The 14,310-nt window shown below is 45.0% G+C and overlaps 1 protein-coding gene across 1 annotated transcript; it reads left to right on the top strand.

Moving 5' to 3' along the window:
* Nucleotides 1-3,683: 3,683 nt before the first annotated feature.
* Nucleotides 3,684-14,161, top strand: LOC122449326 (2-acylglycerol O-acyltransferase 2-like). The gene is made up of 5 exons (XM_043480847.1): nt 3,684-3,950; nt 8,769-8,944; nt 11,841-11,938; nt 12,474-12,673; nt 13,934-14,161. Exons 1-5 carry the CDS (start codon nt 3,716-3,718, stop codon nt 14,086-14,088), a joined length of 864 nt encoding a protein of 287 aa, XP_043336782.1. The 5' UTR covers nt 3,684-3,715; the 3' UTR covers nt 14,089-14,161.
* Nucleotides 14,162-14,310: the final 149 nt, after the last annotated feature.

The raw sequence follows: 14,310 nt of genomic DNA on the forward strand, positions 1-14,310 counted from the left end.
AATTTTTGGTAGAATTCAGCTGTGAAGCCATCTGGTCCTGGGCTTTTGTTTGCTGGAAGATTTCTGATTACAGTTTCAATTTCCTTGCTTGTGATGGGTCTGTTAAGATCTTCTATTTCTTCCTGGTTCAGTTTTGGAAAGTTATACTTTTCTAAGAATTTTTCCATTTCTTCTAAGTTGTCTATTTTATTGGCATAGAGCTGCTGGTAGTAGTCTCTTATGATCCTTTGTATTTCAGTGTTGTCTGTTGTGATCTCTCCATTTTCATTTCTAATTTTGTTGATTTGGTTCTTCTCCCTTTGTTCTTGATGAGTCTGGCTAGCAGTTTGTCAATTTTATTTATCGTTTCAAAAAACCAGCTTTTAGCTTTGTTGATTTTTGCTATGGTCTCTTTTGTTTCTTTTGCATTTAATTCTGCTCTAATTTTTAAGACTTCTTTCCTTCTACTAACCCTGGGGTTCTTCATTTCTTCCTTCTCTAGTTGCTTTAGGTATAGAGTTAGGTTATTTATTTGACTTTTTTCTTGTTTCTTGAGGTTAGCCTGTATTGCTATGAACCTTCCCCTTAGCACTGCTTTTACAGTGTCCCATAGGTATTGGACTGTTGTGTTTTCATTTTCATTCATTTCTATACATATTTTGATTTTTTCTATGATTTGTTGGTTATTCAGAAGCATGGTATTTAGCCTCCATATGTTGGAATTTTTAATAGTTTTTTTTCCCTGTAATTGAGATCTAATCTCACTGCATTGTGGTCAGAAAAGATGACTGGAATGATTTCAATTTTTTTGAATTTACCAAGGCTGATTTATGGCCCAGGATGTGATCTATTCTGGAGAAGGTCCCGTGTGCACTTGAGAAAAAGGTGAAATTGATTGTTTTGGGGTGAAATGTCCTATAGATATCAATTGGGTCTAGCTGGTCCATTGTGTCATTCAAAGTTTGTGTTTCCTTGTTAATTTTCTGTTTAGTTGATCTATCCATAGGTGTGAGTGGGGTATTAAAGTCTCCCACTATTATTGTGTTATTGTTAATTTCCCCTTTCATACTTGTTAGCATTTGCCTTATATATTGTGGTGCTCCTTTGTTGGGTGCATGTATATTTATAATTGTTATATCTTCTTCTTGGATTGATCCTTTGATCATTATGTAGTGTCCTTCTTTGTCTCTTTTCACAGCCTTTATTTTAAAGCCTATTTTATCTGATATGAGTATTGTGACTCCTGCTTTCTTTTGGTCTCCATTTGCATGAAATATTTTTTCCCAGACCTTCACTTTCAGTCTGTATGTGACTGTTGTTTCGAGGTGGGTCTCTCATAGACAGCATATTATAGGGGTCTTGCTTTTATATCCATTCAGCCAGTCTTTGTCTTTTGGTTGGGGCATTCAACCCATTTACATTTAAGTTAATTATTGATAACTATGGTCCTGTCGCCATCATTTCACTTTCATTAAGAGGCTCCTTAGTTCTTCTTCACTTTCAGCCATAAGGGTGGTGTCATCTACATATTTGAGGTTATTGATATTTCTCTCGGCAATCTCGATTCCAGCTTGTGCTTCATCTAGCCCGGGAATTCTCATGATGTACCCTGCATATAAGTTAATTGAGCAAGATGACAATATATAGCCTTGCTGTACTCCTGTCCTGATTTGGAACCAGTCTGTTGTTCCATGTCCAATTCTAACTGTTGCTTTTTGACATGCATACAGATTTCTCAGAAGGCAGGTCAGGTGGTCAGTATTCCCATCTCATTAAGAAATTTCCACAATTTGTTGTGATCCACATGGTCTAAGGCTTTGGCATAATCAATAAAGCAGAAGTAGATGTTTTTTTGGAATTGACTTTCTTTTTTGATGATCCAATGGATGTTGGGAATTTGATCTCTTGTTTCCTCTGCTCTTTCTAAATCTAGCTTAAACATCTGGAAGTTCACAGTGCACAGTTCAGGTACTGTTGAAGCCTAATTGGAGAATTTTGAGTATTACTTTGAAAGTGTGTTAAATGCGTGCAATTTGTGGTTGTTTGAACATTCTTTGGCATTGCCTTTCTGTGGGATTGGAATGAAAACTGACTTTCCCAGTCCTGTGGCCACTGCTTTGATTGTAGTGATGCTTCCTAAGGCCCACTTGACTTTTTATTCCAGGATGTTGGCTCTAGGTGAGTGATCATACCACTGTGGTTATGTGGGTCATGAAGATCTTTTTTGGATAGTTCTTCCGTGTTTTCTTGCCACTTCTTCTTAATATTTTCTGCTTCTGTTAGGTCTATACCCCAGCAAATAAAATGTCTGACTACACAGAGAACCAGAGAAGATATGTATCTGGACACGGCATTTATTCTGGTCTAAGTCTACAGTTTTGTGCAAAGGCCTGGCACTACTGCTCCTTAGCTTGTACAATCACATACCCAGCAGTCCCTCTGGCTTATGAGTCTGTGGGAGGAATAAGGGCACAGGGACAGGGACCAGTGAGAACTTTGTCATCACAGTCCGTCGAAGTGGCTGGCTGTGGTGGTGGAAAGCAGCTTTCCATCACAAGAGACATTTAAATCAATAAAGAGTAGAGCATGAACTTGATGAAATGATATTGAATGACTTGTAAACATTTTCAAGTGTACTCACTACCATTAGGAAAGCACTGTAACCACAGTGAAATTTCCAAGGCACCTGGGCCATCAGCCATGAAAGGCAGCGTCATAAGCACTGGATGACCAGAATATCCCTGTGTGACCACTTTGGAAAGCTCTGTGGCTATGTGGAGACTGTATCAAGGGCAGGTGAGGGGAAGTCAAGTTCAGTTTTAGACAGGCTGTGATGGAGGTGTCTAGCCGACTAACAGAGAGGATGTCAAGTACCCACCTACGTAGTCAAATCTGGAGTTTGTGGGGAAGTCAGGGCTAGGGATACATTTTAGAAGTGTTCTTCCTGTAGACAGACTCCATGACCATGAGCCTGGAGGAGGTCTCTGCGGGAGGTGGGTGGGGGGAGCGTGGAGAGAAGAAGGAAGGTCCAAGGACTGAGGGGACAGAAGGGCCCTGAAACACTTAGCCTGGTGAAGAATAAGAGCCACCACGGAGACCCAGAGGTAGATGGAGGGGCAGGAGGGAAACCAGGAGAGTGTCGTGTCCAGAGATCAAATGGTTTCAAGGAGGAGAGAAGAAACAGTTGTGTCTGAGGCTGCTGAGAGGTCAAAATGAGAGCTGAGAATTGGTCACTGTATTCAGCAGTGTGGAGGACAGTGGTGAACTTGTCAAGGGCAGTTCCATAGAACAGTGGCATCTGAAGTCTGGAAAGGGGAGGACAGAATGGAGGAGAAGGCATGGAAATCAGACTGCTCTTCCCTGAGTTTTGCTGTCCAGGCAAACTGAGGAAAAGGCAGCCAGATAGAGGAGATAGATAGTGGGGTCTAGAGATATTTATATGGGAGCTCGAACTTCTTATTTGTAAAGGGGAACCATGGTCCTGGCAGGTGAATGGAGACAATTACTGCAGCCAAATAGTTGAGTAAGTGTAAAGAGGGCAGGATTGCCCTATACTCGCTGCTTTATTTGCCAAGTAATGGGCAAGATTTGAGCAAAGGTGATCTGGCAGATAATGTATTGTCTGAAGTGGCCACTGCACTTGTCTTCCTCTGTAGTAAGTTTAGTCCAGGCAAGTTGATTTTAAATATTTCACCTAGGATACTGTTCCCTGCCAGGGTAGATGCAATGAGGCTCTATGGCTGGCTGGACACCAATCACCCTCCCACCCCCCCACCCCACCCACAAATACTTAACAAGCTCTGGCAGCAACAAAACCAAGCAGGTGTCTCAGACCACACTGGAGCTCAGAGAAGCCTCCAGAGGAAGCAGAGGAATCAGCATGGTGGAGTTTGCACCTTTGTTTTTGCCACTGGAACGCAGGCTGCAGGTCTTCGCAGTCCTGCAGTTGATCTTCTCTTACTTGGCCCTGGGTAAGGAAAGCTGAGATGGATTTGGGAGGCCATGGGCACCTGCCACTTCAGGTGCACATGGTGCATTGAAGGGGGAAAGGTACAGGTCCTAAGGTGGATGCTGAACCTAGTTTCTGGGGATAATCTGGGCTGAGGGACATCTTGCTCACGTGGCCTTGGGGGAGCTTTTCCAGCATGAGTGTGTGTCTGACTGTCAATGCCCCAGCAACCCATCCTGGGACCTCAAGTGTCCAGAGGCGGACAAAGAGGCAAGTAACCTTGGGCCTGGAGATAGAAGGAGAGCAGCTGAGAAAGGGCATCCAGCCGCTCTGATGCAAGGAACAGTAGCTTTTACCTTGTCCCTTATCTCAAAGACAAAGGGGATCCCCAGGAGGGTTTTAGGTAAAGGAGTGACAAGTCCAATCTGTGGGTGACAAACTATAATTTACGGGTCTTCTGTGTTGGTGTGTTGGGGAAGAAAGATGATGGGGAGCAGTTGTTAGCAAATCAGATTTGGGTCTGCCTCTGGGAACACAGTAAAGCTCCTATACTGACATTGGGTTGTGGTGAAAGATAGTGCAGGCTTTATTGCAGGGGCCAAGGAAGGAGTCCAGGGAACTTAGGCTCAAAATGACTGGGATCTCTTAGATTACCAGGGAACAGTGTCTAGAGACTGGGTGAGGTAGAGATGCTGGGTGCATGACCAGCCCCTAGAGAATCATCTGATTGCTTGGTGGTCAGGTAACTTGGAGTCACCATCATCAACTTTCTGGTATCCTCTGGTCTGAGTCTATGGGCTGGTGAGCAACTTCTTCCACCTATTGGGAGTTTAGTGTCTGCAAAACTGCTCTGTGATGAGTCTCAATATTATCTATAGTTCTTGGGAACAAACTAAAATTGTTTAAATTTATGGAATGATTAAAGTGTTATTTATTTTCTTGCTTGACTGTTTTCTTTCTATGTTTATGTTTCTGTTAATAATTTTATTTTTGAAATTTGGTGAAGGCTTAGGCAGCTGAAGATTTACTACAAATAAGGGGCAGGCAGAGGACATGAGGGATCTTCCCCAGGAAGGCTATATAGATCTGGATAAATTACAAGGTCTCAGTCTATAACAGGGGTCACCATGTAGACCCATGAGTGAAAACCAGCCCCCTGATTGTTTTTGTGTTTGTACAGCCCATGAGTGAAGTATGGTTTTTTCATTTTAAATGTTTGCATTTTAAATGATTCTCTGCCTATGCAATATCCTCCAAGTTGCCTCTTGAAACAGTGGCCTCAGTGTCTGAAATACTTAAAATTTGGCTTGAAAAAGATTACTTACTCTTGACTAGGGAGGCTGGCAGTGGGTGGAGAGAAGGGGCTCTTTTCCTAAGATATTAAGAGATGAATCTACAAAACAGAATGTACAGGCCTTCAGGAAAGTAAGTTTTCCCAGGAGGCCAGTAAACATTGCACATATACTGAACAGATGGTACATGATGGCCTAGTGCAGTTGTTTGAGGATGAGCGAAGATGTGGCCTGAAAGGTCAACAAGGACGTGTTACTGAGGACTCAGGCTCCAGCAACAAATACTTCCCAGTGGGTTACTTGTTTAATGTGTTTCTTTCCTCGTCTCTGTAATTGACACACTCACGCAGGAAGGTAGTTCTGTTCAGTCACTCAGTCGTGTCCTACTATTTGTGACTCCATGGACTTCAGCAGGCCAGGCCTTCCTGTCCATCACCAACTCCCGAAGTTTACTCAAACTCTTGTCCATTGAGTCGGTGATGCCATCCAACTATCTCATCCTCTATTGCCCCCTTCTCCTCCCTCCTTCAATCTTTCCCATCATCAGGGTCTTTTCCAGTGAGTCAGTTCTTCGCATCATGTGGCCAAAGTATTGGAGTTTCAGCTTCAACACCAGTCCTTCCAATGAATATTGAGGACTGATTTCCTTTAGGATGGACTGGTTGGATCTCCTTGCAGTCTAAGGGACTCTTAAAAGTCTTCTCCAACACCGCAGTTTAAAGGCATCAATTCTTTGGGGCTCAGATTTCTTTATAATCCAACTCTCACATCCATATATGACTACTGGAAAAACTATAGCCTATACTAGATGAACCTTTGTTGGCAAAGTAATGTCTCTGCTTTTAACTTGCTGTCTAGCTTGATCTTAACTTTCCTTACAAGAAATAAGCATCTTTTAATTTGATGGCTGCAGTTACCATCTACAGTGATTTTAGAGCCCCCCAAACTAAAGCCATCCACTGTTTCCCCATCTATTTGCCATGAAATGATGGGACCAGATGCTATGACCTTAGTTTTCTGAATGTTGAGCTTTAAGTCAACTTTTTCACTCTCCTCTTTCACTTTCATCAAGAAGCTCTTTAGTTCTTCACTTTCTGCCTTCAGGGTGGTGTTATCTGCATATCTGAGGTTAAAGAGGGAGTGATGGAGATAAGAGAGTGAGGGAGATGTTTAGATGGGGAAGTCTCTGATCAAGTAGAAATGCCCACAGTTTTACATTCTTTTTTCAGACTGAAAAACAAATGCATGCTATTTTAACACATGGAAACAAAATGTGTGTTCTAAAAGTCGTAGACTTTCCCCAAATCCTACCCTACAACGAACCCCTATTAACAAATGGTTTTATTCTCTCAACCTGGAAGGAAGATGGAGCAGGACGGTAAGCTCCTTTCAAATAGCTGGTGTTGTTCTCATCTGCATCTCCATCTCCTAGAAGAGTTAGTGTTGATAAATGCTTGTTGAATGAATGAATGTTGGGAGCTTGATATGGACATAATGGTAGAATTGAAAGCACCTCTCATGCTACTAGCTTTCTGTATGAGGTTAGCTAACCTGAATACCCTCTCTGGGTCTCGGTAAAGTGGGATCTTACATCCTTCCTTCTTGGTGTTATGAGGGGAAAGCCGGCGTTTCCTTTCTTAGGGACTGCAAATATACCCAAGTTTGGATTTTGCCTGCTGACAGTCGTTAAAGGAGACGCCAGAGTGAGGGAGGTGTTTAGATGGGGGAGTTCTTTCAGATCAAGTAGAAATGCCCACATATTAAAATTCTTTTTTCTGACTGAAAAACAAATACATGCTATTTAACACATCGAAACAAAATGTGTTCTGAAAGTCAAAGATTTCCTCCAAATCCTACCCCACAATGAACCACTATTAAAAACTGGTTTTATTCTCTCCACCTGGATGGAAGTTCTAGTTTCATGGGTACAGAGGTTCAGTTTATGAAGATGCAAAGAGTTCTGAGATGAAGGCTGGTATTGTTTCCACAACAATGTGAATTAATTTAATGCTGCCAAATTGACAGTCAAAAATCATTTTGAGTATATGTCCAGGAGGAGGATTACTGGGTCCTATTGTATTCTAATAGTTTTATAAGAAATCTCCATACTGTTCTCCATAAGGCCTCTGTCATGAGCTCATAGTTTGAAAAGATACAGTCTCCCGAATGTTCATAACAGCACATTTACAATAGCTAGGACATGGAAGCCACCTAAATATCCATTAGAGTAAAGCATAAAGAAGATTCAGTAATACAGGCAATGGAATATTACTCAGTCATAAAAAGGAACATATAAAAACGCCATTTACAATAACATGTGTGGACCTAGCCATTGTCAAACTGAGTGAAGATAGCCAAAGAAAGAAAAAATATTACGTGATATCACTTATATGCAGAATCAAAAAAGAGGTACAGATGTACTTATTTACAAAACAAAAGTAGGAAAAACCTATGGTTACCAGGGGATAAGGGGGAAGGATTAAATGGGAAATTTGGATTGACAAATAACACTACTGTGTATATAATAGATAACGATAAGAACCTGCTATATAGCACAGGGATCTCTACTCAATGCTCTGTGATGATCTGTATAGGAAAGGAATTAAGAAAAAAAAAACAGAGTCGATATGTGTATGAGTTTAACAGGTCTACTTTCCTACACAACTGAAACTCATACAACATGTATAAGAACTATACTGTAATGAAAACTTAAAAAAAACAAAACCAAGGTGTCATTTCGATGACTCGTGTGTGTTAAACATATTTTACTATCGTTAAAATTGAAAAGACAAAAGTGCTCCAAACACAACTCTGAAGCCAGCACCAGGAGGGCAGGAATTCCTGTCCGTTGTCCACGGCTGCAGTTGCACAACACCAGCGCCTGACACGCTGTAGGTGCTCTGCAGGAAGCGAGCCTCTGGGAGCCCCAGCCTACTTGGATTTATGCATTTTGCTTCTGTTCAGACTGGGCTTCCCCTGTGCCTCAGCACTAAAGAAACTGCCTGCAATGCAGGAGCCACAGGAGATGTGGGTTTGATCCCTGGGTCTGGAAGATTCCCTAGAGGAGAGCATGGAAACTGACTCCAGGATTTTTGCTTGGAGAATCCCATGAACAGTGGAGCCCGGAGGGCTACAGTCCACAGGGCAAAGAGTCCTGTGGAAGTGGGCCAGGTAGAAGGAATACCTTTTCTCTGGGGTTCTAAAGAATGGATACCAGAAAGAGTTCATCCTGTCACATCTCCATCAGGCATTTATCGAGCATCTGGTGAATACAGACAGAAAAGAAAGTGGAGGGGGAAGACCCAAATGAGTAAGCAATTTGGTGCAATGGGAAACTGCAAACTGAAATTTGAAATTAGGCCAACTGGTTTCAAATCCAGGCTTTCACTGTGACATTAGTGGTGTTGACTGCATTCTCTCCTCCTTGATGCCTTGGGAAGCTGGTCTCTTCCTTCTAGGGTGAGGGCTGGACTAGACAGTGCTGCTAGAGCTGGGTATATGGGGAGAGCTCGTTCCTTCATACCTCTAAAAACTGCTTTGCTTCTCAGATTTGATCTGCTGCATAGTCTTCATTGACCTCCTTTTCGCAAAATGGAAGATCAGTATCCTGTATGTGATCTGGTGGTACCTGGATCGAGACACACCATGGCAAGGGGGCAGGCAGAGTGCTTTCCTAAGGCGCAGGACCATATGGAAGTACATGAAGGACTATTTCCCCATCTCGGTGAGTATGGGGCTGACTAGGGAATGGTCAGGATAATAGTCCCCACGTGTCCATGGGGATGTCTGACCCTGTGTGCAGTGAGCAGAATACTGGGCCAGGAGCAGAAGACAGGATTCTACCACTATTAGGGGAAGAATCAGCTTCTGTCTGACTATGGTTGTCCAACTTCAGTGAGGTGAGACCACTGTGACAAGTGATGTATGAACAGGATTTGAGGAACCCATCAGGCTATGTAGTGCAGCGCACTTATGTATCTTACAGGTGTAAATCCCTCAACCGTCTAAGTTTGGGTGAAGGAATCTGTAATGAAAACAAGATTTTCGAGCTGTGGTTGACACTTTATCAGATGATGATACTGATACCCTGAGAAGTAGGAAGATGTGAGCAAGGATATAGAGCAGGTTCTTTTACTGCTTTAAAGTGTGTGCATTAGCTTGAGGTTAGAAACAAAGCAGAGAGCCCTCAGGATGTTTCCTGCCCATGTGTGTTTGATATGTTGTGTGTCCTTGGACAGAGATTTGCTCATTCTGAATCTCAGTTTCCCCAGGGATCCACTAAACAGTCTAATTCCTCCTGTTCTGCCTATCTCTTAATCTCTGATCCCTGGCTCATGGTATCTCATGTCCATTTTGTACACTGGATCCTGGACCCAAGGATCACTTCTTAGGGATTCAGGCCCCTGAATTTCAGTGAACTGACTTTTGCTCCATTCTGAATCCCAGACAGGCTAAACCCTTGGATGTAAGCAGTTGTGATGGTTGATTATCTAGTGGGGTTAGGAAGAGGAAGGCAATGAGGACATAGAGAGAAGCCAGACAGGGACAGGTGGCCCTCTCTGGACACAGGATACAAAAGTGTATATGGTGTCACTTCTGGGAGTGGACATCATAGGTTCTAATACGGGTCTGCAACGTGCCAGTGGTATGACCTTAGGTGAGTTACACATGCTATATGAGCTTCACTTTCTTCATGTGTAAAGTGGAGATGCTGCCACATACATCACTGGGTTGTGCGGATTCCATGAGATATCAGGTGATCCTGGGGCTTCTGAGGACAGCATCTGTCTCGCCTGTCACCCCTGGAACTGCTGTCGTTTGTACATCCGGCAGAAAAACTCTGCCGAGAGTCCCTGGGCCTGTCTTATCTATGTCTGTTCTGTCTCTCCTGTAGCCAGGTATCTCCTCCAGAGGATTTCCCAAATAAGACACTGTTGACTTTGTGGGAAAGTGAACCTGATTTGCCGAGACTTCATGAGCAGAGTGTTCAGGACTGTAGGCCCCTGCAGGGCTTGGCAACAACAGCTGCAGATGGTGGGCAGTACCACTGAACAGCCAGCAGAGGGAGGGATGACTTGCACTTTCACCACCCGGTCCTGGACTATCCCTCTGTCCTGGACTGAGGCCTGCAGGAGGCGCTGTGGCTTACAGTTTCTGGACTCTTGTCACCTCCCAGGACAACTTCCAAGTTATCCACTCAACTTAACAGAGCAGGCCCTGCAGGGATCTTTGGTTGGTAGTGGATAGGGGGTTCAGGGAGTCTCTACTGTCTACTGAAAAGATGTGCACAAGCTTAAAGATGTCAGGTGTGTTATTCTGAGGACTGTATTCAGAGATAGCCTCTCAGAAATTTCTGAGGAGCTGCTCTAAAAGGGAAGGGAGAAGTCAGTACTTATGGGGCTTTGTTGCAAAACACAAAACAAAACAAAACAACCCATGTAGCTAAACATCAAAAGATTACTGCCAGTGAAAAAGCAGATATCTCCAGTTAAGGATTTTCATGTTTTTCTACATATGGGAAGATACAAAATCTGGGCTCACTGCAATATTTCCTGTGATGTGCATGCTCACTCTCTACGACCAGTATCCTATTTTTCTCCATCCTGAATTCCTTTCAAGGCCCATTGTCAGTTGCAGCAACAGTTTCTGCTGGCTTGAAGGCAAGCAAGCAACATTCCTTGTCCTAAAAACTCTGCTCGGGCTACTCCACATCACGTCTTTATTCTGTGATTCTACCAGCTAGGGCCTAATGATAGAGTTTCTAGAGAGCTTAGGAGACTACTTCTGAGCACTGGAGCTTTCTAAATGCACCCAGTGGGCTTCCCACAGAGGTAACATTGGAGAATCAGGCAGTGTTTCCCCGAGGACAATTGAGTCCCTCTCATCCTGAAGATCAGTTCAGAAGCTGGGTTTCTGTGTAAGATTTCATTGTCCAGGAAAGCAGTGTCTACCCAGGCCAAGGCCTGAGCAGGGGTGCATTGCTGCGGGCAGGCTGTGACCTGGTATCAGGAAGTGTTGCAGACTTGACAGGACACCTCCCTGACCCCTCTCCACCCACACCTGCAGGCATCACTAGAGAATTGATGCCCCTGCTCCCAACCTCTACCTTCAGCACCCTGGGGTCTCTTACACTGAGTCACAGGGACTCAGGGATCCAGCTCTTTACCCAGGATGGAACTCCAGATGCCACAAAACTTGGTAAGAGGCTCACTCCCTCCTGTGCTGGCTCCTTCCTTCTAGACAGGCTCTGCCCGGAGGAAGGTGTCCCTTCATATAGGACATTGGCTTATCTCCAGACTTCTTCCCAGGAGTCCTACCTCTGCCTTGGGCAGGGATCTTCCTTCCCTGGCAGGGGGCATTGGCCTCATCCATTCGTGGGTCTGTTCTCTCCCTCTTCATTCCATAGTCTCCCAGAGCATCTCTTCTGCTCCATGGTTGCACTAGGGACAGGACCCTCAGACAGGCCATCTCTCATCACAGGACACTCACATGGGGTGTGATAGCACTTGGGCCCAGGAGACACATAGAGGAGGTCAGCACAGAAACACAACAGGGAGACCGGAGTGGGGGTGGGGTGTAAGTAGGTGCAGCCCCGGTTCACCAGATTGCTGTCCCTACAGCTGGTGAAGACCGCTGAGCTGGACCCCTCCCGGAACCACCTCACTGGCTTCCACCCTCATGGGGTCCTCGCCACTGGAGCTTTCACCAACTACCTAAGGAAGACAACCTGAGCTGCCCTCCTGTAGAGGACTGTAAGGAAGTGAAACTAACACACTCCTCTGCCTGAGGCTCGCCATTCTATTAGGCATTTGCAAGGATCAAAATGTCTTCTCAGTTTGTTTCCTCACCTATATCCCAATCTATGATCCATAAAGAACTTGGCAACCTGGCCCTTCAGGATGGTTATTTGGAGAAACTAGCCTGCCGTCTTCTTGGTCATCCACTCCGAATAAAGTCCTTTCCTCGTCCCAACACTTCATCTCAGACTCAGCGGCCTATCTTGTGGCAAGCAGAGAGAGCATGGACTCAGAAAAAGTCCGAGTGCCAGTCATTGGCCCTGAGAAGAGCCATGACCCACTTGAAGTTATAAAGGAAGGCCGTGGCAGGTCTGTGAGACACCCGAGGTCTTCTACTTTTGTCCCAGGGCTCTGTCCTCTGCTCCAGTTCCTGATCACTAGGTCCTTTCAGGAGGCTAGGGGACCAGCTTGTGCCTTCTTGCCCCTCCACATGCCCTCTCTCCTGTCTCCCTCTAGGGCAGCTCTGGTGCTGATCTTCTCCTTTGGGGAAAATGACACATATGACCAGGTTGAGAACTCTCGGGGTTCCTGGTTGCAGTGGTTCCAGGACCGACTTCACAAGAGCACTAGAGGCTCCATCCCTCTCTTCTATGGCCGTGGAGTCTTCCAGTACAGCTCTGGTCTTATGCCCTACCACCAACCCATCACCACTGTGGGTGAGCCTAGACCCAGGCTGGGAAGGGGAGGTGTTACAGAGTAAGAGGCCTGGGCTTGTGCTGCAAGGGGAAATGGCTCAGTACACCCTTGACATTGTGGAGGACACTTTCTGGTGTGTGAAACAGACACACAGGTAAGCAACCCGGTGAAAGGCAGTCTAGAATGAGAAGAGTAACAGGGACACAAAGGTCAGTAGCCACTACTAATTACTGAGACACTGCAGTGTGTCAGACACTGTGTTGAGTCCTCACATGCAGCAGCTTATTTTTCCCAACTTGTGAATAGGACTCTCATCCCCATTTTATTGATTGCAAACCTAGATCCACAGAGAGATCACCCAGCATTCCAAGAGGTCACCCTGCCTTTGGTAACAAGGTTGAGGTTTGATAAGAGTATTTGCCTTTTTATTATGCAAGACAACGAGGGTTTAATTCTGACCACAGGGTCCAATGACAGTAACTGGCGAAGGTGGATACAAGACCATGGCAGCTCTGTTAGATCCCTGTGTAAAGTAGCAATCAGCAGTCTCTGAAGGAGAGCTGAAGGGATTTCCTTGTAAATAATGGACTTGGGCTTTAGTCCATAGACTTAGCACTGTCTTTCGACTATTGGCTCTCTTCTTGAATTTCAACTAGGTTCTAGTGGGAGAACTAAGAGAGCTGTTCATCTCCACTCACCCAGTCATTTCTTAGTGGAATACAGGCAAGGCCCTCTACCAAACTTTGTTTGCATTATGTGGTAATATTCTAATGAATGTTCACAGTGCTGCTGCCTCAGGGACATTCCCAAGAGAAGAAGACATGTCAGCTGCTGTCTGATCCACCTCTTCCCACAGACACAGTCTCTTCCAATCATGGCCTCTGAGACTCCAGATCCAACTTTCCCTAAGGCTAAGAGCCCATCCCCAGGGCTTATACCCTGGTACTGATTTTTTCCTGGCTATGTGACCTTGAACAAGTTATTTAACCTTCCCGGGTCTCATTTCCTCAGCTGCAGAACAGGAATAATACCAGGCTATATCCTCATAGGATTGTTAGGATAACATAAGAAATAATGCATGCATACCTGCTGGCTGTGCTGTTGATATACAGACTCTTGTAGTTGAGGTAACATCTTAGAATCTATGGTGCAAAATAGAATGGAAAGGGACGGATTTAGAGTGCTTACCCGCTGAGAGGATCATTGTAGTAGAAACAACAAGGTCCCTATGCATTCAGTGGTTCCTGCTCTGAGCCAGCACGCACCTCTGTGTCTTGCAGTGGGGAAGCCCGTCGAGGTGCAGAAGACACCACTTCCCTCCCAGGAGGAGGTGGACAGGTTTCACCAGCGCTACATGAAAGAGCTGGAAAATCTCTTCGAAGCCCACAAGCTCAAGTACAATGTCCCCAGAGACCAACACTTGGAGATCTGCTGAAAGCCACCCAGAGGAGGGGCTCCTCCAAAATGCAGAGCTGGCATAAGGGGTGGATGGCGGGATGTGCTGTGATCCCAGAAGGCTTCCTGGAGGTGGAACACATCTCCAGAGCCTTCCCTGACTCCTGCAGCTCTACCCCATGTCAGGCCCCAGGTCACCGCTGGCTCCTGGGAGGGGAGACCAGACTCTGGCATCAGTGATTTCCTCTCCAGCTGTGCCTCC

Source organism: Cervus canadensis, chromosome 11 (genome assembly GCF_019320065.1).
Source record: "Cervus canadensis isolate Bull #8, Minnesota chromosome 11, ASM1932006v1, whole genome shotgun sequence".
Taxonomy (NCBI): Eukaryota; Metazoa; Chordata; class Mammalia; order Artiodactyla; family Cervidae; genus Cervus; species Cervus canadensis.

Coding starts and splice junctions, on each gene's coding strand:
- LOC122449326 (XM_043480847.1), top strand. CDS start 3,716: ATGGCTGGCTGGACACCAATCACCCTCCCACCCCCCCACCCCACCCAC. Junction 3,951..8,768: donor CTTCTCTTACTTGGCCCTGG/GTAAGGAAAGCT, acceptor TTTGCTTCTCAG/ATTTGATCTGCTGCATAGTC. Junction 11,939..12,473: donor GCTTTCACCAACTACCTAAG/GAAGACAACCTG, acceptor GTCTCCCTCTAG/GGCAGCTCTGGTGCTGATCT.